The sequence below is a fragment of the Suricata suricatta genome, chromosome 5 (assembly GCF_006229205.1).
Source record: "Suricata suricatta isolate VVHF042 chromosome 5, meerkat_22Aug2017_6uvM2_HiC, whole genome shotgun sequence".
Taxonomy (NCBI): Eukaryota; Metazoa; Chordata; class Mammalia; order Carnivora; family Herpestidae; genus Suricata; species Suricata suricatta.
Window position 1 is genome coordinate 47,993,761 of NC_043704.1, and position 27,582 is coordinate 48,021,342.

Genomic DNA, 27,582 nt, shown 5'->3' on the forward strand with positions numbered 1-27,582 from the left:
ATGTATAAAGGCGGGAGGCTGGAGCGTATTTCCTTTACTTTTTAGCGCCTTTTTTTCCATCCCAAACAACTTTCAAGTATTCAGACAGAAAGTAGGAGGCCTCCGTTTGTGCTTCTGACCACGCCCCACAAATAGGGGTGAGCGTGACCTTTCCTTACACCCAACTCTTTCCTCAAACCCAGTTATTACAGTGGGAAATGACTGAAATGTGGCTATCCTCCTACGCTCATCTTCCCTGTGGAATTCCCCCTTCTTCCACAATCTCCATTAGTTAGGACTCCCAATTCCAAGAAGGACGCCAAGATGCAATGAAGAAGCCAAGTGGACGCTAAGAAACGACGCTTACAAGGGCCTTTTACCAGGTCACGCTCGCTCATCAAGCCCCGCCCACGCCATCCGCCCAGCCTCCGCGGCATCCTGGGACCTGTAGTCTTTGAAGGGGCACTGCTTTGACCGAGTCTCCTCCCCCAAGCTGCCTTTCGCAGTCGGGACGTCGGACGTCGCGCTCCTCCCTTCTCTTGCCTCCTCCCTCTTTCTTTTCCTCTCCAGAAGCACAGTCCCAGACTTCCGAGAACCTTTTACGACATTGGGTCTCAGAGTCAGTCCCGGCGCCGGGTCCACTTTTCGGCAAAGTGACGTGGACGTCAACAGCAATGGCGGAAGGAGAAGAGGTTCTGCCACTGCCAACGTCGAGCGGTGACAGCTGGTGAGTGGTAGCCCAGAGCTGATTCTTTCTACCTCTCTGTTCTTCTTCCTCCCATCCTGCGCGTCCCTGAGGCGCCAGCAGGCTCCGGCCTGGAACGGGAAGACCCGTCCTGGACAAAGTCCAGCCCTCTGCCCCGCCCCCTCTGCTGGCCAGGTCCTCTCAGCCGGCTCCATCAAGTCAAAGGGTCTGAGACCCGCCACCAAGTGATAGGGGTGTCGTTCAGGTATTGGGCCTCCGTTAGGTCCTCCTGTTTCGTTTACCGGTTTCCAAAACGCGCTGGAGAGCGTGGCTTCAGGGCTGGGTTTGGCCGGACTCCCTGGCCGGGGCGTTCGAGTAGCTTGGTAAGGAACGAAGTGAAGAGCTGAGGCCCTAGAATACCACTGAAGAAGAGGCACTTGAAATTCCCACCGCAGCGTTTACCTGAGAGGTTGAGGGATACACCCGGGGAGGATTCCTCTCACAGAGTTGAGATCTTTTTTATATTCCAGTTTTTATTTCTCATTTTGCGTTTCAGCAGTTTCTACCATTCGTCTCACACAAGTCGACTTTTTTCTTCCTATCTCTTTCTTCCTAACGCTCAATCGACACAGCTTTTGGATGTTTTGTGGACATTGCTCTTGCTGCTCCCAAGCCGTTGCATGCTAACCTGACTTATACTCGGGGCCGTGGAGGGGGCGGGGACCTCCCAATAATTATTTAGTAGACTTTAGTCACTTAATGTCGTTAATCTTTAGGAAAGGCTCCTACTTTTGAAATAGTTGATCTTTACAATACGTTTTTAAGACAGCACAAAAAAATATGGAACCTTTAGAAGTTTGTTGAATTTTTATATTTAATCTAAGTATATTAACCACATGTATTAGTTTTACATTTGCTCTTTCATCATATGGCATGTATATAGCTCATGTAATAAGCTGTTTGCCTAAAAATAATACAGGACATTTTACACATGGACTTTGAGAAAAATAGAAATCGTTGACAGAGATAGATAATATAATAGTTGAGAAAGTCAGCTTTCAATTAGCAGATGACCAGCATCACCTTAGTGCATGCGTGTACTCTCTAAGGCGTAGGAGGAAAACTTACTGGTGACCTAGATGGAATTTCTTTTTCTCAGTTTGCTTATGTTGAGGCTGTGACAAGTAAATTCAGTAACAAGGTAAAATTGATCCAGTTCTTTGGGAATGGGAAAGTGTTGTGGGATTTCTGGGGGGCAGGAACCACTGCCATTTGTAGTCATTAGAGAAGGCTTCATGGAAGCAAAGGTGTTTGAATTAGGCCTTGAAGAATCTGGACTACTGCTGTCCACTAGAAGTACAATGTGAGCCACATAATGTCACTTAAAATTTTCTTTCTTTCCTCTAAGATTTTTAAAATAATTTCTACACCCAACATGGGGCTCAAACTCAAAATCGCCAGATCAAGATTTGCATGCTCCACTGACTGAGCCAGCCAGGCACCCCTGTAATTTAAAAATTTCTAGTAGCCACATTAAGAACTAAAAAGAAACAGTTTAAGTTCTTTTATCTATATATAAAACATTATTTTAATATACCATTCTTTTAAAAAAGGCAATTAGATAATTTTATATCTTTTTTAATACGAAGTCTTCAAAATTTCACGTGTACTTTACCCTACATCTCATTTGGAACTAGCCACATTTCAAGTGTTAAATAGCCACACATGACTAGTGGCTAACATATTGAATAGTGCATTCAGATTGACAGATAGGAAAGGCCTTTGAATAGAGTTAATAGCATGATCACGACATAGGCAAGAAAACTAATGATTGACTGGAGAGTAATGACTAGAACTTTATGAAATTGGCTGTCTTGGAAGTGTGAATTGTATCCAACTGCCTCTGATCAGCTTATTGGAGGTCACGAGGGGAAATATTTCTCGAGTTAAGGTATCTTTGAGGAGTTCTTAGGATTGTGAACAGGAGTCTGTTCACAGAGGCAAGGAACATAGAATTAATGTTGTTAAAGGTGGCGTTTGTTCTCTTCTAGGGTTGCTCTAGCTTTTGTGTGACTATTTTTGTTGTTTTTATTTTTATTAATGGAGGGACCCTGAGGTGTTCAGTGATTTCTGCTCTCCTTCCATTCTCATGTAATCTTTGTCCATTTTTCTGTGCTCACTGAACTCAGTGGTGCCCTATAGGAGTGAGTTTGAATACAGAGAAGACATTGGATTTGGAGCCACAGATTTGATATGGCCTCTGTTCTTAGACTGGTAAATGGGTTGTTATGAAGTGGGGAGGATTTACTCTTCTTTTTTAAAAAGCCACATTTTTATTGTAACTTTTTCAGATGGAAATTTTTCTGAAATGTGTTATATATCCCATTGCCTAACCTGAACTTATCTCAATGACTTAGGGTCATTCAGTGTACAGATGTTTAAGTGTATAAGAATAAAACTAGGTCCCTGTCCTCAAGGAATTTGTGGTCTAGTTAGGAAGAACGTTTAAGAGTGCCAGTTACTGTTATACTTCTGTAGTATAGTGAGATCTGTCTAGGCAGATAGGGTATATTGTTGCTATGTTAAATGGATCCCAGAGCCATCTCTTTCTGAAATTGCTTTTTGTTAGTTTTTTTTCTTTTCTGTTTTCTTTCTTTGTTGTCAGTGGTATTTCCTGGTTTGTTTTTAACCTCTGAAACTGGGTAGCTGGCACATTAAAATTATGTATCAATTTGTTAAAAGGCTCAGGATGAGGACTGACACTTATTTACCGATTTCATTTATGTTCTAGGTTAATGTTTATCGAAATTTAAATGTGCATTGGATTTGCCTGAGGATTTTGTTAAAATGTAGATTCTGATTCAGTACATTTGCTTGGGACCTGAGATTCTATATTTCTGACTGACTAGCTTCTAGGTGATGGGACTTCTGCTGGTTCATAGACCACCTTCTTGAGCAAGGTTCTGGATGATGTATAACTCAAAAGGAGCTGGCCAGAGGAAGGCATCTCTATATGTTATATAACCTGTTATATTTTGTCACCTAACACATTATGCTATAATTTATCTGACTACATGTTTTATCATTGCTCTTTACAAGGGAACGTCTTAAGTGCAGTGGGTGACAACAAGTGACTCAGTAAATGTTTATTGTCTGCATGACTTTTGTCAAATCATATGCCATAACATACCAAGCTGTCATTTAATATATATTTTCTGACCTAATTGTTTTTGACTGTGTAATGGTCTGCTTGTATAATGCTCACTTTTTATGGAAAACCAAGTATATCAAAAAATAGCTCACTTTCTGAAACTGCAGCCATATCAGCTAAGAGCATATGAAGAAAATCCTTTAAAAATGTTTACAAATTTGAAATTATTTAAGTTTGAATAATTAAGCTACAACTTTGTAAAGATCAAACATGTTCAATTATATAATTCAAAGACTGATAATTACTCTTCTCAATATTAAAGAAATCGGTCTTGGATTTGAACATGATTCTCATTTTCTGAGGCTTTCTTCCAGACATAATACCTAAAGATCTAAAGTCAGGACTTAAATGTTTTCTGGGGATGCCTGGGTGGATCAGTCAGTTAAGTATCCGACTCTTGAATTTGGTTCAGTTCATGATCTCATAGTTGTGTGATTGAGCCCTGCTTCAGGCTCTGTGCTGGTAGTGGAGGCTTCTTAAGATTCTCTCTCTCCCTCTCCTCCATTCACTCTCTTTGTGCATGTGCGCACACTCTCTCTCTCTCTCTCCCTCCCTCAAAAATAAGTAAAAACATTTTTTGTATAGATATTAATTTTACAACTGTTAGTATTCTGAGTTTGTTTAGTTTAAAAATTTTGTGCAGTATTCACTTTAAAGTTGTGATTTTAATTTATTGCTAAACTCTTCTTAAATTATTGCTAAACTTTTCTTAAAATTGTAAAAGTATCAGTTCATAAAGAAGCTTCTATTCTTAATTTGAAATGTGAATAGAATTGGTTTGAGAATAATAGAGTCTTTTTCAAAGTTTTGTGCAGACTATAAGTAGTGCTTTCATTGCTTTCCATTTCATAAGCATTCCAAACATAAGAGATTTCAGGAGTAGGTGATTGCAATTTCAAAAATGATATAATCAATAAAGAAATACATTTAATATGAAGAAGAATGGAACTCATTTAAGAGGAATATTGACATCTTGTTCTGGGAAGACGAGATTTTAGCTTACAAAAAATGAAGAGACTATAAACCTTATTGTCTTGAATTAGGTATTGTTTTTTTAAATGTTTATTTATTTTTGAGAGAGAAAGAGAGCACAAGTGGGGGAAGGGCAGAAAGAGAGAGGGAGACACAGAATCTGAAGCAGACTCCAGGCTCTGAGCTGTCAGCACAGAGCCCAACATGGGGTTCAAACTCATGAACTGTGAGATCATGACCAGAGCCAAAGTTGGACGCTTAACTGACTGAGCCACCCACGTCGCCCCAATTTAGGTGTTTTCTTTTTTTAAAATATAGTTTATTATCAAGTTGGTTTCTGTATAACACCCAGTGCTCATCCCCACAAGTGCCCTCCATGACCGTCAGCCCCTTTCCCCTTTCCCCCTCCCTCTTCGGCCCTCAGTTTGTTTTCAGTATTCAAGAGTCTCTCATGTTTGCCTCCCTCCCTCTCCCTAGCTCTTTTTCTTCCTTCCCCTCCCCATGGTCCTCTGTTAGGATTCTCCTGTTAGACCTCTGAGCGAAAACATATGGTATCTGTCCTTCTCCCCCTGACTTATTTCACTTAGCATGACACCCTCAAGGTCCATCCACTTTGCTATGAATTGCCAGATTTCATTCTTTCATGGCCATGTAGTAATCCATTGTATATGTAAACCACATCTTCTTGATCCATTCATCAGGTGATGGACATTTAGGCTCTTTCCATGATTTGGCTGTTGTTGAAAGTGCTACTATGAACATTGTTGTACATCTGCTCCTATGCATCAGCACTCCTATATCCCTAGGGTAAATCCCCAGCAGTGCTATTGCTGGGTCATAGGGGAGTTCTATTGTTAATTTTTTGAGGAACCTTCATACTGTTTTCCAGGGCGGCTGCACCAGTTTACATTCCCACCAACAGTTAGGAGGGTGTTCATTTCTCCACATCCTCGCCAGCATCTATAGTCTCCTGATTTGTTCATTTTACCCACTCTGACTGGCATAAGGTGGTGGTATCTCAGTGTGGTTTTGATTTGTATTTCCCTGATGATGAGTGATGCTGAGCATTGTTTCATATGTCTGTTGGCCATCTGGATGTCTTCTTTGGAGAAGTGTCTATTCATGTCTTCTGCCCATTTCTTCACTGGATTATTTGGTTTTTGGGTGTGAAGTTCGGTGAGTTCCTTATAGATTTTGGATACTAGCCCTTCATCCGATTGTGATATGCCACTATCTTTTCCCATTCCATAGGTTGCCTATTAGTTTTTTTTTTTTATTATTGTTTCCTTTGCAGTGCAGAAGCTTTTTATCTTGATGAGGTCCCAATAGTTCATTTTGGTTCTTGATTCCTTTGCCTTTGGGGATGTGTTGAGTAGGAAATTGCTGCTGTTGAGGTCAGGAGGTTGTTTCCTGCTTTCTCCTCTAGGGCTTTGATGGTTTCCTGTCTCACATTCAGGTCCTTCTTCTATTTTGAGTTAATTTTTGTGTATGGTGTAAGAAAGTGGTCTAGTTTCATTCTTCTGCATGTTGCTGTCCAGTTCTCCCAGCACCACCTGCTAAAGAGGCAGTCTTTTTTCCATTGGATACTCTTTCCTGCTTTGTCAAAGATTAATTGGCCATCCATTTGTGGGCCCAGTTCTGGGTTCTCTATTCTATTCCATTGGTCTATGTGTCTGTTTTTGTGTCGATACCATACTGTCTTGATGATGACAGCTTTGTAGTAGAGGCTAAAGTCTGGGATTGTGATGCCTCCCGTTTTGGTTTTCTTCTTCAATATGACTTTGGCTATTCATTTTTGTTTGTATGTTTGTTTGTTTGTGGTTCCATACGAATTTGAGGATAGTTTGTTCTAGCTTTGAGAAGAATGCTGGTGCAATTTTGATTGAGATTGATTGAATGTGTAGATTGCTTTGGGTAATAATGACATTTTAACAATGTTTATTCTTCTGATCCATGAGCATGGAATGTTTTTCCATTTCTTTGTGTCTTCTTCAGTTTCTTAAGTTTTCTATAGTTTTCATCGTACAGGTCTTTTACATCTTTGGTTAGGTTTATTCCTAGGTATTTTATGGTTTTTAATGCAGTTGTGAATGGGATCCATATCTTGATTTCTCTTTCTGTTGCTTCATTATTGGTGTATAAAAATGCAACCAATTTCTGTCCATTGATTTTGTACTCCACAACTTTGCTGAATTCATGGATCAGTTCTAGTAGGCTTCTGGTGGAGTCTGTCGGGTTTTCCATGTAGAGTATCATGTCATCTGTGAAAAGTGACAGGTTGACTTCATCTTTGCCAATCCAGCACTATGATAAACAACAGTGGTGAGAGTGGACATCCCTGTTGTGTTCCTGATCTCAGGGGGAAAGCTCTCAGGTTTTCCTTACTGTGAGGATGATATTACTGTGGGCTTTTCATAAATGGCTTTTATAATGTTTAAGTAAGGTCCTTCTATCCCAACTTTCTTGAGGGTTTTTACTAAGAAAGTGTGCTGTATTTTGTCAAATGCTTTTTCTGCATCTATCTACAGGATCATATGATTTTTATCTTTTCTTTTGTTAACGTGATGTATCACATTGATGGATTTGCAAATATTGAACCAGCCCTGTAACCTAGGAATGAATCCCACTTGATTATGGTGGGTAATTCTTTTTATATGCTGTTAAATTCAATTTACTAGTATCTTGTTGAGTAATTTTGCATCTGTATTCATTATGGATATTGGCCTATAGTTCTCTACTTTTGTTGGGTCTCTGTCTGGTTTGGGAATCAGTGATGCTGGCTTTGTAGAATGAGTTCAGAAGTTTTCCTTCTATTTTTGTTTTTTGGAATAGCTTGAGAATAATGGATATTAACTCTGATTTAAATGCCTGAAATGGACGCAGCTGCCGCCGAGCCCAGGGAAGAATTCGCCAGCTAGATGTGATGAATTTCTCTCCCCGCACCCAGCAGTTATATATGGGGCGATAATGTCTCTCTCCTACTCGGGGCAAGTCTTTTATCTCTTCTCTAGAGATAGTTCTATGAGCGTTTTCAGTCTCTCTTTCTCTTCCCCTTGTTTCTCCAGGGCACCGCATGCTCTCTCTGTGTTGGGCTGGGATTTCCACCCCTCCGCACCCCCGGGCCCCGGCCCGTTTTTTAATTTCCCCAGTTCGCACTCACTCACTCAGGCGTTTTGCGGTTGTCTTCTTTCTGGAGTCTGTGTGTTCTCTGCCCACTCTTGCAGATCAGAGTATTGTCGCTTCAGTCCTCAGTTTGATAGATCCAGGCAGGCGAAGACTACAGAGCTCCTTACTTCTCCGCCATCTTGCCCTTTTCCCCCAAATTAGGTGTTCTTAAGTGACATCTCTTTGATTTGGTAAGCTATAAGTAGAGTGCAGTCAATGATTAGATATTAAGAAAACTTGCTTTGTTTATACTGTTTACATTAATGTTTTTCTTTTAATCAGATTTTACTGCTTTTAATGGTAATTCCTAAATAATAATTCACTTTTAAGATTTTACTCCTGTGGATGTTTTGATATTCACAGGTAAGAGTAATTGTTTTTTGAATGCCAAAAAAAATTCAGTATCATTTAATTTTACTGTAGAGAGTACAGGTGCCTTCCCCATCTTGGAGGTAACTCAGGTAATTTTGAAGCACCCAGTTAAGTGTACTGCATGCAATATGCACATAGCCAACTTCTGTCTTCTGCACAGATTTGGTAAATTTGCTGGTGCTTATGCTAAAATGTGGATTCTACTTAGTATAAACCAAAAGCAGTGGCTACCTTCATGTGTCAAAAGCAAAATAGAGTTTAGCAAAGCAGTTATAAGCCATTCAGCAAACATTAACTAAATACTGGTTATATTCAAGCTGCTGTGTAGTGTTTTAGGAAAAAAATTGAGACAGATTTAAAACCAGAGTTTGCAGTGTTCTGCCTTGCTTGGGCACTTGAATTTTTTTTATCTTTTTAGCCGTAGTAGTCAAATAATATGTGACGATATCTAAATCCTGGTGTTTTGGGACGTTATACACTCTAGCAGAGTAGAATAGGATTATACAACTTGAAAGGGGATAGTGCTTGAAGTGATTTAGATATTGAGAATTATAAGTGGAAGATAAATTAGTCCCTTACGTTAGGCTTGCAAGAGAAATTGTTTCTTGTGGAAATGCAGAGCCAATTTTAAGAAACTTATTGCCTGAAATTTAATGTATCTTGTTTTTAAGAGTCTGTCTAACCTTTGACCCGAGCTAAGAAAATGATCAGTAATTAAATCATTTGTTTCAGGTCTTCTTTCTTTTTCTTGAGGATTAAAGGAGTCTTCTCTTATTCATAAGCTGACACAGGCATTTCATATGCTGTAGTTTGTGCTTTTCGTGCTTTAAAGCAGTTGTTACATAAAACTTTGGCTGTGGTGATATTTAATAATTTTAGCAAGAAGATACAAGAAAATATGTTTGCGTAGGGCTTTTTCTTGTATGTAATGCTTATATATGCTGTCTCATTTGGCTCTTACAACAGTTCTGTGAGAAGGGGAAGTTATGAATTATTGTAGTTTTCTTGTTAGAGATGAGAAGATAGGCCCAGGGTGGTTAGGTGACAAACCCAGTTAGTAGAACTTCTATCTCTTTAAGCCCTGTGCTCTTTCAATAGTTGAATGCATATATATTATATATCTCACATATAGTGGAACAGACACCTAGAGAGAGCCCAATTAAAAATATGGTAGTCCTATAGTCAATCAATCTTGTGTTTTGAAAGACACAATATTCTAAGATGTGTGTTTTTGAACATATGTATTTGTTATCTGTGACACCTATAAAGCTGTAAGGATATGCATACCTTGTCTGTCATATATACAAGAAGGGACAATTCATGATTGATATGATGGGAAGTGATACAGAGCTTTAATTTTCATAATGTGTTCTCATAGCCTTGCCAAAAATAGATGTTTTTTGATCTTGAGATATTATGGTTATATAGTACACCTAGATAATATATACATATATATGTTGTATATGTAAATGTGTTTGTATAATAAGTTATATGTTAAATATATATATATCCATAACAATTATATTACATATATCTACTATGTCATATATAAAATAGAATTATTTACAGTTTGTGAGAGGATAGTCGTGCTATTTAGTTAGAAAATATAAGTAATTATATAGCTTAGTAACCTTATTAGCTCAGTAATTTTTCTGTTGTTTTTATTCAGGGATATTGGAGAAATAAGAAACTTGGTTTTAAAATAACTCTATTGTGGTTACTTTCCCTTTTAGGGAATTTCTAGCCTTTGTTTTGAAGTATAAAAGTGACCCATTGAAGAATGTATTTATTTCATATAGGTGTGTAATTAAATACCGGAAATTCTAGAGGTTTTTTTGTAGAATCTGTTTGGATTTAACCACTGACATGAAAGTAAATGAGACTGTCTTTAGTCAAATAAATTATCATTGGTGATTGGAATCCAGGTTTAAAAAAATCTATTATGTATTTCTCTGCCTAACTATTCTCCATTGGTAAAGTACCCTTGGAAAAACTTGCCCAATGATGTCAAAGTGTTGTCACTTCACTTGTGGTAGTGTTCCTTTATTTTCTAAAATGATGGTTTCAAGGAAAAGAATGTTGGTTGTGTTTCTTTTCTCATTACGTTTTGGATAAATTGCACATTTGTGGTAGAAACACATAATGTGGTGTTTGTGTTGACTTGTACTGCTTTCATCCCATTCTTCCTCTTGGGCAAAGGACACACTCTATTTTCCAAATAAACCACTGCTTTGGTTGGGGGAAAATAATCCGGTGCCTGTTTTGTGCATTGAAAGTGCTGGAAAGGCACCTCATATGTATAGAAAAGAACAGTATGCTAGGGACTTTTTATTTTGAGGAAGCATGAAAGAGGAAAGGATTTAGAGCCCTCTGTAAAGGCAACTTCTCACTAGTAGAGAAGATATTCTTCCATTTTGTAAGCAAAGTCTTACAGCAGATGTGTTGCAACATTACACATCTAAAGTCAAGTCATGAGAAACAGCTTCCTCCTCCTCCTCCTCCCTCTCTTCTTTTTTTTGCTGAGGCAGAAATTCCCAAGTTTTTTCTTAGTAGAAGGGGCACGCCCCATTGGTACCATTGGTGCAATTTGATCTGTGTGGATTATGGATCAAAAATAAGTCTGAAGATTTGAAGCATCTGTTCCATTTGTAGTTAATTTTAGTAGTTTACAGAGCAGCATTCTATGATCTGTCTCCTTTGCCTGTTTCACAGTGCTGAAATACTGTAGATACCATTTTTGTTTGGCTTGTCAAACATAGAGACTAGAGTTACACCTTCCTTACTTGGCACAAGATCCTGCTTAAATTCAGGAGAGGATTGCATTATTTGATAAGGGAATCTCCCAAAGCTGCTTTTGTGGATCTGATCCGGATACAAAGTTTCACTCATTTTTTTAAAGCTGGTGAATGAGATGGTTTTTTTTTTTCCCTTGGCATTCAAATATACAACTTGTTTAAATGCTGTAAAATGTATGTCTGATTCTGACAAAAATGCAGATTACTTCAAGATTTCACAATTACCATACTGTGCTTTCATAGATTATAAGGTGCTGTGGTCATTTCTTAATATGTCTGATACTATTTGTTTTTAGGAGGTTTTGATGGTTTTAAATTGGTATTTAAAAATAAGTTACACATGAGGCACCTGGCTGGTAGAGCATGTGACTCTTGATCTCAGGGTCATGAGTTCTAGCCCCACATAGAGCTTACCTTAAAAAAATAAGTCAGAGAAAGATAAATATCACCTGATTTCACTCATATGTGGAATTTAAGAAACAAAACAGATGAATGTAGAAGAAGAGAAGGAAAAATAAGATAAAAAGAGAGAGGGAGAGTCTTACACAGGGAACAAACTAAGGGTTGCTGGAGGGGTGTTGGGAGAGGGGATGGGCTGTATGGTGATGGGCATTAAGGAGGGCATTTGTTGGGATGAGCACTGGGTGTTATATGTAAGTGATGAATCACTAAATTCTACTCCTGAAATTATTATTACACTATATGTTAATTAACTTGGATTTAAATACATTAAAAAAATGAAGAAATAAATAATAAGTTATGTAGTACATTATGGTCACTGAACTTCATCTGTATTTTTGGTACAAGTGAACCATTTGAAGTGCATGTACAGTTCAGTGGTATTAGTATATTCAAAGTGTCAGGCAGTCCTCACTGTGATGTAAGTTTGAACTATTCTCATTACTCCAAAAAGAAACCCCCTACCCATTAGCTGTCACTCTCATTTCTTTTGTTCTACTTTCTGACTCTATACATTTGCCTACTTTGGACATTTCACGTGAATGGAACCATACAATATGTGGCCTTTGTGTCTGGTTTCTTTCACTTGGTGCACTGTTTTCAGGGCTTATCAGTGTGATACACTTCATTCCTTTCTATTGCTGACTAATATTCCGTTATATGAATATATTGTATATTATTTATTCATCAGGCACTGGACATTTGGATTCCTTCTACTTTTTGACCATTACAAATAATACTGTCATAAGCATTCATGTACAAGTTTTTTGTTGTCTTTTTATGTGGTAAAATGTATATAACATTAAATTTTACCATTTTAAGGTGTACAGTTCAGTGACAGTAAATACATTCGTAGTATGTACAGTTATCCTCGCCACTATCCGTTTCTGGAATTTTTCATCATCCCAGGCAGAAACTCTAACAAACAATAACTTCCCATTCACCCCTCCTACCTCTAGCCCCTGGTAACTTGTATTTTCTGTCTCTGTGAATTTGCCTATTTTAGGTACCTAATATAAGTGTAATCATACAGGTTTTAATCTTTTGTTACTGTTTTGTTTTGCTTAGTTGCTTAGCATTTGTCTTCAGAGTTCATCCATGTTGTACCATGTGTCAGGATTTTCTTCTTTTTAAGGATGATTAATATTTTGTTGTATGTGCATACCATATTTTGTTTACTTGGGTTGTTTCCACTTTTTGGCTTTTGTGAATAATGCTGTGAACGTGGATATATACATATAACTGTTTGAGTTCTTGTTTTTAGTTCTGGATAAATACCCAGAAGTGGAATATCTAGATTATATGGTAATTCTCTGTAACTTTTTCTGGAACTACCAAAATTTTCCACAGTGGCTGCACCGTGTTATATTCCACGAGCAGTGCACAAGGATTGTAATTTCTTCACATTCTTGTCCTGCTTAGTGAGTGTGAAATGTAGTGTGTCATTACTGTTCATGTGCAAGTTTTTGTGTGGGTGTATAGTTTGAGTTCTCTTTGTTTGTACCTGGGAGTAGAATTGTTGGGTCATAGTGTAACTTTAGGTTTAACATTTTAGAGGATCTGTTAAGCCAATTTCCAAAATGGCTGCACCATTTTACATTCCTGCCAGCAATGTGTGAAGGTTCCAAATTCTCCACATTATTGTCAACACCTGTTATGTCTTTTGATAGTAGCCATCCTTGTGATGAATGTGAAATGGTATCTCATTATGGTTTTGATTTGAGTTTTCCTAATGGCTAATAATATTTAATGTCTTTTCATGTACTTATTCATCATTTGTTGATTTTTTTTTTTTTTTTTGAGAAAGAAGAGTTGTCAGATGCTTTGAAAAGGTTAATTAAATCAAGGTGAAGATTTGGATATTAGGAAGGAAGTGGGGAGTATAGGGAGAATGGTCCCTGTGCAGTGGTTGGGTACAAGAGGGAGGAGAAATGATGGGGAGGACCAGAGGGGGAATTGAGGGGAAGATGAGGGAGAAGTAGTGATGTGTATTTTCGAGAACTCTTTCAGAAAGCTTGGCTATGAAAGGAACAATCAAGAGTTTGGGAACTAGATGGAAAGGAAAGTTTGAAGGAGTTTTTCTGGTTGTTGATGATGTTTCTAAATGGAGATATTGAGCATATTGTCTCAGAGGAAAGAACCCTTGGAAGATAGGAGAGAGGATATAATAATATATATTATATATATAAATATGTAAGAACATTATTATTAATATATAAAAATATAAATGTAAGTAAATAATTTAAAAAACATATCTGAAATAAGAATTTAGGGGTACCTGGGTGGCTCAGTTGGTTAAGCCTCCAACTTCAGCTCAGGTCATGATCTCATGTTTGTGGGTTCGAGCCCTGTGTCGGGCTCTGTGCTGACAGCTCAGAGCCTGGAGCTTGCTTCAGATTCTGTGTCTCCCTCTCTGTCTGCCCCTCCCCTTCTCATCATGCTCTGTCTCTCTCTGTCTCAAAAATAAATAAAAACATTTAAAAAAATTTTTTAATTAAGAATTTATATATTTATTGTTGTTGTTTGACCAAAAACAAATCAGAAACTATGAGCCTGATTTCAAAAGAAAAAAAAGAAGAGGGGGGAAAGAAGAAGAAAAGGAAAAAAAAGAAAAAGAAACAGTTGTCCGTTGGTGCTTGGGACAGGTGGCTGTGCTGGTCTGGAGGAGAGGCCAGCTGCCTTAGGTGAGCCATTGTTGCTCCAGTAAATAAACAGTTTCCAGGCACAGAGAGGTGGGGTGTGATGTAAGCGTGTCCTGCCTCCACTGGGGGCCACTGTGCTGCTCTCTGAAGTTCCACCATGTTGGTGTTGGGGGGGAAATGGCAACACCCCAGTCTTTCCTCTCCAGACCAGGTGTCTCAACCCACGCTGTTCAGGAAGCCCTCAGAGCAGTGAGGGCAGTCAGCTTGCCCTGCTCTACAGTTCTCCCACACCTTCTAGGCACTCAGCTGGGATTCAAACCTCTGAGTCTTAAAGGACCCCGCTCTGTGTGGCTTCTCTCCCCTGTTCCAGAGTAGGGCCTCACCGTCCTGCTGATAAAAGCCTTTTTGGCTGGCACTTTCAGGGTCTTTTGTCCTTGGGGAGGCAATAACCCTCTTCCCAGAGTACTTGGGAAGGAGACTGTTCTTTCCTAGTGTGCCTGAGATCATGACACCAGGCTGTGCACTCCAGCTAGCTCCCTTCTACCCACGAGTGTGTGCCAGGGCTCCTGGCTCTGCTCCAGAGAAAGTCAGTCATTTCTGAAACCTCCAAATTTCAGTTCCAAAGGCTGTTTGCAAAACAACAAACCAAAAACAAACAAACAAAAAAAACAAAAATCCTCCAAAAAAACTGGCATTCTTTGTATTTCTCATTCCCCAGCCTGGGGTCCAGAGAGGTTTTTTTTGTGTCTGTGCTAACTTGATGCTGCACTTTCACAGCCCCTCTCTGTTTCTCTCCCTTGGTCTCTCCACAGAAAGTGTTCCTTCCCCTCCGTGCCTATGCCATTTTATCTCCCCCAGTTTACATACATGCACCTTGATCCTGCCAGGCTGTCCCCCTCAAACTGGAGATGCTTCTGCCACTCTGAGGTGTGAAGTTTTAATATAATTGATTTTTAAATTCTTGCAGACCTTCTTAAGAAGAACAAGTAGTTGATAAATAATGTATATGCATCATACACTTAAGCAACTTAACTATTGATATATAATCAAAATTAGGAGACAATCATATAGCCAAACAGTTAAAACAACTGTTTAAACAACTGTTTAACTGTTTACTGTTCATTAAATGATGAATGGATAAATAAAATGTAGTATATATAACATGCAGTAGAATTTATTTAGCAATAAAAAACATGTGCTGATACATGCTACAACATACATAGTCTTTGAAAACATGATGCTAAGAAACAAAACACAAAGACTGCATAAATAAGATTCCATATATAATATGTCCAGAATTGGGGCACCTGACTGGCTCAGTTAGGAGAGCATGAGACTCTTGATCTCGAGGTCATGAGTTTGAGCCCCATGTTGGATGTAGAGATTACTTAAAAATAAATAAACTTTAAGAAATAAAATAATCCAGAATAGGTAAATGTGTGGGGACAGAAAGTAAAGCAGTGGTTGCCAGAGGCTGGGAGCAGGGTGGGGAGGAGTGGAGAATGGCTGATAATGGATGTAGAAATTAAGTGCAGAAAGACACCTGTAAAAAATTAAGAGATAAATGAAGTCTCATATTCACCTCCTGTTTTTAGGACATGGTTAGGGGCAAAACAATTTAGAAAGAAGTATAATATACAGGGTTTTTTTTCCCCTTCAGTGGCAGATTTTCTGTGACTTTTTGACTTTTGGGAACACAACATACATAATCCTAGTTGCTTTTAGAAATGACAATTTCAAATGGATTCAGTGTATGGCTTATTCAGAAAATAATTATGTACAAAAATTTAAATTAAATTTATTAATCCTAGAAGCATTTAGAAATCCATATTTAATTTGGGAGTGCTTGAAAATTCATGTTCCCTCCGTCATACCCCTTTAACTTGCATTGTGCAAATGCTTCCATATGCCACAAGTTACTCACCATTTGGCTGAGGAAGAAAAATTCAGTTGCTAGTTTGAATAAACATTAACTTCATATGAATTTAGTCACATTGTTTGCCCTGCTATAGTTGTAAAGCAACTTGGGTTACAATGCTTAGATGATTTTGCCACAGAATATCAGGTGAGGGGAAATTCTCTTGTTTTACTTAGGTTTTGAAAATGTGTCCTTGATAGATCATCAACAGTAACCTATATGTCATACTAACAGATAGTGTGGTTTCATGTCATAGAGTTGGTAAGGGATGCATTTGTTACTTTGCAATCCCAAAGCTTTGGATTTGCTTTGTGTTGAACCTTGTAGCAAAGTAGACAGTTACCTATTTTTCAGATTTCACTAGGATAAATGGATACGGTCTTATACTTTTCTGCTTTAAGACCTGTCTGAATGTCCAGTGCATTTCTACCAACTTTTAGCTTGTGAGATTAGTAAGAAGCCACCATAATCAAAGAAGATTTTAAAAAACCATACTCTTCTGCACCCGTCCCCTGATCATACCCCACCAGACATGTGTCTTGCTTTTGAATGTTAGGTATTGCTTGCTCAAAAGTAGAAGGAAACTTGGTTTAGGGGAAGGCAAATTCTATTTGAGAGCTAAGTGCTATAGGGTTCCTATCTCTCAATAGGAACTTGACCCTTACGTGAATTATTTAACTTCACTATTTTCAACTCTTTAGCTACTTTTTACAAGTGCATTTGTAATGTTGAAGGTCTGATAACTTTTGAATACCTTGTTCAGAAGATAACATTACTTTTATTCAGTTTGTGAGAGATGCCTTTTCCTACTTAAGCTGGAGCATTTTCTGGTTTCTTGCTCATGGTTGTACTGTTGGAAACCATGTTTGTGGCTCCCTGGGGGCAGCATCACAGACTACAACAGCTGTATCAACAGGGATGTGCCTGTACATTATTATGATTTAAAAAGTATGTTGAGGGTTGGGCATTTTGCCCCAGAATACCGACTTTCTTGTCTGGAATAGTAAGGGATTTGGCAAAGTTACTTCAAAAAGAAACTAAGAATTTTTACACTGTGAAATGGAACAATTCTATTTATTCATTTATTTGGTAGAATAATTCTATCTCATGTGATGGTATTTTCAGTTCATTTACATATTTAATCATTAAAAATATGGTATTTATTTCTCAAAGACCACATTAAATTTTCTCTGTTTCATGGTTACAAACGATCTTTCACATTCTAATGGGCTCTTTTATACATTTTGACCAGATGAAAATAGATAAACCGCATTCTTTATCAACTATAGGCCTGAACCATATCTGAACGGTAGACTTGAAATCTCTCTCCTTCACTTTCTCATCCAACACTTTGGTGACCACATAGCCAAAGAAAAAAATGTTTCGTGCATGGTTATTAGTTATCTTCTTGTTCTTATGAATTTGTAGTAGCTTTGTTAAGAAATCTCTCAATTTGATCTCTACTTTTGTGTTGAATATGATCCCAAGTGATTATATATATTTCATTTAATTCCATTTCCTTAAGAGGGTAACACTTTAGTAAATTTACACATTTAAACTAATATTCTTGGAATCCTATCAGTTAGGGGAGATTTACATTATCATATTGAGAGAATGTAGAATAGGAGTAAATTATTTTCCTCAAAACCTCCTCTCCCTCCACCCCCCATGTGACAAAGTCTTGGTTTCCTGATTGTAGTGGAAGACTCCTTCAGGCTGCTTCATAGGGTTTTAGAAACTGTCTGGTTGAGTTATGGATTTTTACTTGTATAGATTTCTTATGTATTGTATGTTATAAACAATGACTGAAACTCAGCTTTTGAGAATTCTGAGAGAATTAGTTATTTTAAGTGGTTATTTCTTGGCAAAAAACCAATTCATAATGTTTGTGAAAGTTTTTGAAAAATGTATTCTTCTTAACCATATATAAACAAAAATAAAAATTCATTTCATTAAAAAAAATTTTTTTTGGCTTATTTATTTTTGAGACACAGACAGAGCACAAGCAGGAGAGGGGCAGAGAGAGAGAGGGAGATACAGAATCTGAAACAGGCTCCAGGCTCTGAGCTGCCAGCACAGAACTCAATGCAGGATTCAAACCCACAAACCTCAAGATCATGACCTGAGCTGAAGTTGGATACTTAGCAGACTGAGCCACCCAGGCACCCCTATTTCATGTTTAATTTTCTCCTTAAACCTAGTAGACTGAACATAACTGTTTGATGATGTACTCAATGATGTATTCTTTTTCTTTAATATATAAAATTGGGATGCCATTAGAGCTTTTTTTATTCCTCTGACATTTATTGGGCACTTACTGTAAGCTAGGCACAGCTCTAGGCATGATACTTGTATAAGTTTTGTACTAAATATTCCCATATGGCAGTGCTTTGAATTCTTGGCTGAATTTTATGATTTCTCCTCTTCACCACTATTTAGCATAGTATCAGGAGCATAAATTCTGGAACCAGACTGTTAAAATTGGAATCTTGGCTATAGTGCTTACTAGATGAGTTTTCATAAACTATATAACCCCTCTTTGCTTCAGCTTTTGCATATGTAAACTGGGGCCGGTGATGATTGTGGTTACTTCATACGATTGTTATGAGAATTAAAATAACACAGTGTTTGGAACAGTGCCTGGCACAAAGATAGTGCTCTATAAAATGTGAGTCATTACTACTACCACGAATAATAATATTACTGTGACTTCTAAGTGCTGTCATCCTGCTTGCCCTATCTTCTCTTTAAATTTCTTTCATTTTAGAAAACATAACTAAGCTTGTTAGAAGTAAATGCAAGATAAGAGTAAATTGCATGAAATGTTTCCTTTCAGGGAAACAGAATGCTGTGAATGCCTTGGCATTACATTTTACCGAGAACCTTTTTTTCGTAGACACAGCCTTTAACAGACCATGCTTATAAGTTAACCTTCAGTAAGAAAAAATAAGTAGAATTGATCTATTCAGGACTTGTTTTTTAGGGAAAAAGATCTTGAAGAAGCTCTGGAAGCAGGAGGTTGTGATCTTGAAACTTTGAGAAATATAATTCAGGGGAGACTACTGCCTGCTAATCTGAGGGCCAAAGTCTGGAAGGTAAAGTAACTGGAAACTAAAACAAAATGTAATCACTTAAGAATAACATTTGAGAATTTTTATGTTCATTTGTCTAAGTTGCAGAAAACTTTTATCATCTTCTGATCACATTGCATCTAGAGAATTTATCAAGCAGAGAAACTTAACTGAAATGGTGTGTTTCTGTCATGTTTGGTTATTTAATAATATAGGTTTTGAAGGGCAATGCTTTTCTTTTGTAGTTACTACAAATTATATTTATGAATATTGTTTAATGAAATGGGAAAATGCAGCCAATGAGTAAACCATGATTTATAATTGCAGACACGGAGTGATCTCAGCTATGTTAAAGACAAGGTGGGGAGGGGACATAGGTCTCTCTGGGTGTTGGAATTATAGGACATTTTACTTGGCTTTATTTTCCTCTTCGTCTGTGATCTAGGGAGTGTATCCTTTTTTAAGTTTAAATTAAGGTTTTGTCATGATTACAAAAGAAATACTGTGTGTTAAAAGATATAAGCAGCAGATAAGATAAAAAACTATCTGCTGTCTATCACATCTGGGTAAAACACATAATAATGTCTTGATATATATCTTTTATTTTTTCTTCTCTGCGCATATATATGTAACAGAAATGGAATGATAATTGTACATAGAATTCTGAAAGTTTTATTGTAGACATTTAAAACACACAAAAATAGAGACACTTATATCATGAACCCCCATGACCCATCACTTAGTTTTAACTGTTAATATTTGGCCAGTCTTGTTTGATTAGTACCTCTATCCTTTCCTCCCCATCCCACCCACTGGATTATTTTAAAGCAAATCCTTGGTAGCACACTAAAATACTTTAGTGTGAAAGTCTAAAAGGTAAAGGCTTTTAAAATAAGCATAATACCATTAAATTTTTAAAAATCATAGTTCCTTAATGTGTCCTCACACATGGCTGAAGGGATAGGGGAGCTCTCTGGGGTCTCTTTTATGAAGGTATTAATTCCGTTATTAGGCTCCACCCTCATGACCTAGTCACCTCCCAAAGGCCTCACCTCTAAATAACATCTCATTGGGAATTAGGTTTCAACATCGGAATTTTGTGGGAGGATACAAACATTCAGTCTATAGCATTGATGATGTTTGCTTGAAATACATTTGTGTATGCTATTCACTGGATTGACATGAAGTAGTAAAACTTAATGTAGGGAGATTTAAAATCATTGTGTTCATTATGTTATGACTTAAGGGATCAGCATTTGGTGGAGAGTAAATACATTACTTTGTGATCTTTGATGTATGCATTATTATTTCAAAATTCAGGACTTTCCATACTTACAGCAAATTTTCTAAGAATGAGAAATGACATACAAAGCTAATTGCTGTTATCTTTCTTCCAGATTGCTCTAAATGTTGCAGGAAAAGGAGATAGTTTGGCATCATGGGATGGTATTTTAGACTTGCCAGAACAGAATGCCATTCACAAAGATTGTCTAGAGTTTATTGGTAAGTTTAATAATTGTTTTCAAACTGAAAAATTCTGAAAATAATATTTTGAGGTAGGAGAGTTATTCTTTAGTAGAATCATCTTGTGACAATTTGGGATATGTTAAATTTGTGAAGGGCTCATAAATAGTCTTAGGACTTCTCTTTGGAAATTCTTATGAAGTAATATCTAGTTTTGTTAGAAAGCCCAATATTTAGGGGTTTGTTTGTTTGTTTGTTTGTTTTTTGGCTTATAGGTTCATTTCTTGTGATACCTTTACAGTTTTGTTGCAGTCTTAAAATTGTTTTTTTGTGTAAAGGTCTGTATGATCTTTAGTCTTCATGTTAAAAGGGGCTGTGTTCTAAAAGTTTACCTATAAACTTTTCCAGATCATAGGTAATGATCTGCAATTAAAAAAAAACTGTTGTTAAGTCATGGGTGAAAAGGTGTCTGGTCTTTCCATAAGGTCTTTTTCAAGCTTAAATGAATTTAGTTTATATTTTTAAATTCATCTATAGTTCTTGGTGTCTTTTTTTTTTTAATGTTTTATTTATTTTTGATACAGAGAGAGACAAAGCATGAGAGGGGGAGGGGCAGAGAGAGCCGGAGACACAGAACCAGAAGCAGGCTCCAGGCTCCGAGCTAGCTGTCAGCACAGAGCCTGACGCGGGGCTCAAACCCATGAACGTGAGATCTGACCTGAGCCGAAGTCGGAGGCTTAACCAACTGAGCCACCCAGGCGCCCCTGTTTTTCTTTTTATCATGTTTTAGTTAAATTTTGTTTAGATAGGCTTTTGTGTTCTAACCACAACAGAAACATTATTGCTGGTGTATGCAAAGAAAAAGGAATTTATTGGTGGAGAAATGAATCACCTTCCCTGACAAAGCTATAGTGACAGCTGCCCATCATTGGATAGATGATAATCTTTTGTTTAGAAAACACCTTTTTGCTTTCCAGGAATCTGGGTTAGGCATCTTTCCTACCCCTCTACCTTGGATTGTCCGTTCTTACGTTTAACATATATATAGGTCAAGTATTATTGAGTTAAATACTGAATAGCTAGTAAATACTAAATATAAGCATATGTGTGCTCTCGTGTAGTTTTCTTTTGCCCTTGTCATGCTCTGAGTACTCTAAGGTAGTATTGTGTGTTTGAAAACATGTGTTATGTGCAAAATTGAGTCTCTAACAGGCCCTTGGTAACTTAATTTTGACACTTATTTTCTAGAACAGTTTTCAGTGCCACAAGAGAAGGCAGCAGAACTACTTTTGGATATTGAATCTGTAATCACCTTTTACTGTAAATCACGCAGCATTAAATACAGCACATCCCTCAGCTGGATACATCTACTGAAACCGTTGGTGCATCTTCAGTTGCCGCGCAGTGATTTATACAACTGCTTTTATGCTATCATGAATAAGTACATCCCCAGGTAAAACATGATTTAGTAATAATAGTTTTTAAATGTCTAATTGGTTTTGAACTAAAGTTGTTAGATTTACTTTGGTGGTAAAGTAAAAGGTTCAAGTATTTTTTAAGGTTTGAATCATAACTGTTATTTACCTTTATTTTTGTGGTTGTAAACATTTTTTAAAGGGTTCTTTAGTTAAGAATTTATGCTTGTAAAGTTTGTGCCAGTCTTTTGATAGTATCCCTCTTTTAATTTCTTATGAAATAAAAATAACATTATAGTGTCTATGAAAAGTAAAATTTTTGGAGTGCTGCCTTCAGTGAGGTGCTGGCCTTAACAGCTTGAAATGTAATCCTAGGTATGCAGGCACTGAACAAGTAAGTAGGAGTGTGCTGAGTATTAGGAAGATGAAATATAGAATGCTAGGTGCATATTCAGATGACTTCTCTGGGCAAGTGACACTTAGGCTGAGACTCGATTGGTAGATGTTTAGATGGTTGCAGTGGTGGGGGGCCAGCGTGGGGGTAGTGCCAGGGCTGCATTCATGAGGCCAGAAAGAATTCTTGTAGTTCCTGTGCTACCGATCAGCAAATAGGAACTTCTGACATAATCTGCACAGTGAATCTTGGATGCACACTGGAATCACTGAGGAGCTCTCAAAAATCCTGACTCGTGTTTGTATACCTGACTGTCAAATCAAATCTCTGAGAACACCCCGGCATCATTGGTTTTTTAGAGCTTCTCAGTTGAGTGCAATGTGCAGCCAGAGAACTCTACTTTTCTGGAGCTTGGTAGTTAAGTGTCTACCATTCTTTACTGCTTTCTGTGATACGCACTATACTAAGTGCAGGTGCTTTGTGTGTTTTCTCATTTAAACAATGACTGCTAAAGGGTAGGTATCTCTGATTTACAACTACAAAAACAGGCAAAGAAAGAGATTAAAGACCTACTCAGGATTACACTTCTGGTGTATGTCTGAGTCAAGATTTGAACCTAAGTTTGGATGGACACCTGTGTTTTAACTAATATAGTTCTCCACCCTGGTTGCTTATTAGAAAGCACTGAAGACCTTTTACTTTAATAGCTCAAAATACCATTTTCAGATCATGAAATTTATCCTTTTAGTGTGTACAACTCTGGTTTTTAGTATAGTCCCAGGGTAGTGCAGCCATACCACAATAATTTTTGAACGTTTTCATCTCCAAGAAGGAACCCTGTACCCAACACTCTCGGCCCTAGGTAACCACTAATCTTTCTGTCTCTCTGGATTTACATGCATTGCATGGCTATACCACATTTTATTTAATCATTCAACAGTTGTTGGACATTGGATTATTTTCACTTTTTGGCTGTGAATAATGCTGCTATGAACATTTGTGTACAAGTTTTTGTGGAGACATGTTTCATTTCTCTTTGGTATGTACTTAGAAGTGGAATTGCTGAATTATATGGTGACTCTATGTTTAACCTTCTGAGGAGTTGCCAGCCTTTTCCACAAGTGTACCATTTTACATTCCCACCAGCAGTGAATGAAGATCCTGCTTTTTCCACTGTCAGCATTAAAAAAAAATACATAAATAGCCAAACTAATGAGTATTAAGTGGTATCTCATTATGTATTTGCTTTACATTTCTGTGACAGTCAGTGGTGTTGAGCATCTTTCATGTGCTTTCTGGCAGTGTGTGTGTCTTCTTTGGGGAAACGTCTATTTAGCCAAAGGACTTCTAAACCATGTGGGTCCTTGAAGTTTCAACTGTAGGTGCACTAGGTGGAGCCCCAGGTGATGCTGACGTACAGCAGAGGCAAGAGCCTCTTTGCTGCCTTGAAGCCACGGTGCTTCATATACGTCAAACAGACCCAGAGATACCAAGAGACAGGACTACGGTCATGGTAGAGCGAGACTGGAATTCATATTTGTGAGACACTCAGTTACACTAGGTCTCTGCTTATATTTTACCACCGCTCTGTGTAACACAGCTAGTAATAGCAAGAGACATGATGTTTCAACGTTTCCTTTAGAGAATGGTGGTGGTGGTAGTTAGTAATAGTAGGGGAGGGGGATTTACACTGAGCTCTGTAATATACTATCTTGTTAGGTTCCTCCAGTTACAGTTTCTGTGAGTTCCACATGTAATGCAGCACTCCAGGCAGGGTCAGCATTAATACCTCTGGATAGAACACAGCCCCACAAAATGCTGCTAGAAGAACTCCATTGTAATATATCTTCTCATTACAGATTCAGTGTAACATGGGTAGAATCCTGTAGAGTCAGGCACAGTGCCTTGCGGTGGAGAGTCGCTTTGCAGTACACAGATACTTAATGAATAGATCGTGTTGCAGTAGCCAGCTCCCTGAGACGTCCTGCTAGGGACACGAACTAGGCAATGGTTCCTATAGTTTTACATCCCTACTCTACAGTTTCTGTGTTTTGCCTGAGCAGTCAATTGCCTTGTATTTCTTAGAGTGGGGAAAATATTCAGATGAAGGAAGAAGTAGTCTTGCCAATGTGAATCCACTTGTGTCTCTGGGCATCTGAATTAACAACCTAGGGCCTTCCCTACAAAATTTCCCTACTATCTACAGTATCAAAAAATGGTAGATAGCAGGTCATACCAAATCCTGGCATTGATCTCAGGTCTTGGTTTTGTGGAAATGGTTTTTCATTATTTCCACTTAAATAGCATTTGGCAATATTCTTTATCAGTGCCTTTTTTTTTTTTAAGCAGCAGATGAAATATTAGAGTATAAGATTAGGAAGGAAGAATAGTATGAAAGCTCTGTTTACAGAGAGGGGGCATTCACAAGTGAATGCTTCTATCAGTGCTTTTATGACTTGACATTCATTTCATTAGCTTTTTCACATGAGGCATTTTACTTTATTTCAGTTTCTGTACAATTTGCTTTTTTGGAGACTGTACCTCTACCAAAATACCACTTGTTGAAATACTCAATTATGTATAGAGGAGAGTAGTATGGCATAATAGTTTAATGCACAGTTTTTGTGTGGAGCTCTTAGCTGACTTTTAACTTTGTGACCTTGGGTGAGTTACTTGTTTACAACTAAGCTTTGGTTTTTTCATCTGTAAAATGAGTAAAATAATAGTAACTGCTTTGTAGGGTTTCTTGTGAACATAAAAATAGATAACTTTGTAAAGTGCCTGTTACAGTGTCTGGCATGTGTTTTTTTCTCAGTAAATATTGACTTTTATTCAGAATACCTGTTCTTGGCTGTTTACATTTTTCTTGATTCTTTAGATACAAGGAAAGAAGGCAAAAAGTAGTACACTTGCTTAATAAGGTGTTTTGTACCTCTTGGGATTCATTCTGAGCACTAGTAACCAAGCCTCTTCAACTTAGGCTCTTGATCCAGTATTTTGTTCAACTGTGGCCATTTCAGATTTTTACCTTTGCTAAAGGACATTCCTAATAGAGTATGTTAACTGTGGAGCTAACCTGAAGCCTTCCTAGGAGTTTCCTTTTATTTGGAAAGGAAGAAGAAAGCTGGACTTTTTTTTAGAACTCTGTAGTTCTCCTTTTGGGATCCAGAACCTGTCAGAATAACCTAAATGGTCCTGCTCTTTCCAATGGTCCCTGTAGTCCTTTCGTTTGATGCCGCCTGGGTTCAGCTGGAGAGAATCTCCTTAGAGTTGGTTGTAGACCTGCTGTTTCTACAAACTTTCTGTCAAATCAGGCGTATTAGGTGTTAGCAAGAGATTTCTGGCTGGTGTATCAGGTAGGCTTGCTGTGAATGCTGTGGAGCTCAGGTGCTTTGGGAGGTGGGGAGATGGAGGTGGGTATTGCAGGAGGACTAGTTACTGATACGATCATTTCTGATCCATTAATATAAAAACCTTGCTTCTCTTGTCTTTTAGGGATTGTTCTCTGAAGGGAAGACCATTTCATCTTTTCCGATTACTCATCCAATACCATGAGCCTGAGCTTTGTTCTTTTCTTGATACAAAGAAAATTACTCCAGACTCCTATGCACTCAACTGGGTAATAAAGTGAAAGTAGGAACACTTAATGAAAAATAGCTTTCTATAAAACTATAGTTAGGTTTTTTTTCCCCCAAGGAAGAGAAAGAAAAGTACTAAATTATAGACCATTACTACTTAAACCAAAGGAGTAAAATTATTGGCACTTCAAAAATAGGTGTTTTAGCTCTTATGTTAGTTCAGATGATTTAAAATGAAGTTTAGCCTTTTATTGTTTTACATGTATCTCATATTACATAGATATTACATACATATGTAATATTTATGAGATACATGTATGCAACATGTACAAATATAGGCATGTGATATATGTAAGTATGTGATATGTATTAGTTCACTTTAAAACTTTGTGTGACGAAATTGTTGATGGTGTGTATAAGAATTGATATCCAATCATGAGGGAAATGACTTAAGATTATCAAATGATCGATATAAAGGAATATAGAGTACATCTCAGTGCTCTGTTATTTTATATATTTTCAATGGGAAGTTTTATTATTCTGGGTCAGTGGTTTTCAGACCTTTTGGTATCAGGACTTTTTGTACCCCATATTTATTGAGGATCTCTAGTTTATACAGATTATGGTGGTTAGAAATTAAAACTAAGAAATTTAAATATTCATTTAGAAGTAGTGATAAATCTATTACATGTTAACATTAATAGCTTATTTTTTTAATGCAAAATAACTGTATTTTCCAAAAGAAAATTAGTGAGAATAGTGACATTGTTTTATATTTTTGCAAGTCTCAATTGTCTAGATCACAAATAGGTAGATTCTCATATCTGCTTCTTTATTCAGTCTGTGATGATACCACAATTCATGTAGCCTTTGAGAAAGTATCGTTCACTTGTGAGAGAATGAAAATGAAAAAGGCAATTACAGTTCTCGTATTTTTATGAAAATAGTTTTGACCTTATGGACTCCCCCGTAAATACTCTTGGGGACTTCTAGGGCTCTTCAGACTACATTTTGAGAACTGCTTTTCTTGATTAACTTGAAGATCTTTCTGAAACAGTGATTGAGAGGTGGAAGAATATACATTCAGAAATTAAACATACACCTTGATCATGTCTTAACCTAACTTTTCTTCAGAAAGTATTCCTTTCTTCCACTTATTAACTGTGTGATTTAAGACACTTAGCCTCTGAGCTTCAGTTTCTTATCTGTAAAATGAGAATAATAATAATTCCTACCTCAGAGGGTGATGGGATGAGTAAGCAATCAGGAAATGGTACTTAGAGAATCCTAGCTGGTTTCAACGCTCGTAGTAAATCTCCGACTGCAGCAGCCTACTCTTAGTTTTAGCTACAGTCTTACCACTTTGAGTTGAAATGATACTTATAAAATTATACTTTCGCTGAGATTCACATGTTGCCATTCAATGTACTTATTTATATTGAAGTAAAAAATTAAGCATTCT

General features: G+C 37.4%; 1 protein-coding gene across 2 annotated transcripts in view; it reads left to right on the forward strand.

Moving 5' to 3' along the window:
* Positions 1-452: 452 nt before the first annotated feature.
* The window catches only part of TBC1D23 (TBC1 domain family member 23), a 54,799-nt gene continuing 27,669 nt past the window's right edge, over positions 453-27,582 (forward strand). For both annotated transcript variants that reach the window (XM_029939190.1, XM_029939191.1), the window contains exons 1-5: positions 453-706; positions 19,182-19,293; positions 20,667-20,772; positions 21,982-22,186; positions 26,038-26,161. In XM_029939190.1, the coding sequence (XP_029795050.1) occupies positions 654-706; positions 19,182-19,293; positions 20,667-20,772; positions 21,982-22,186; positions 26,038-26,161 (600 nt within the window). In that variant the 5' untranslated portion in view covers positions 453-653. The remainder of the gene's footprint in view (positions 707-19,181; positions 19,294-20,666; positions 20,773-21,981; positions 22,187-26,037; positions 26,162-27,582) is intronic.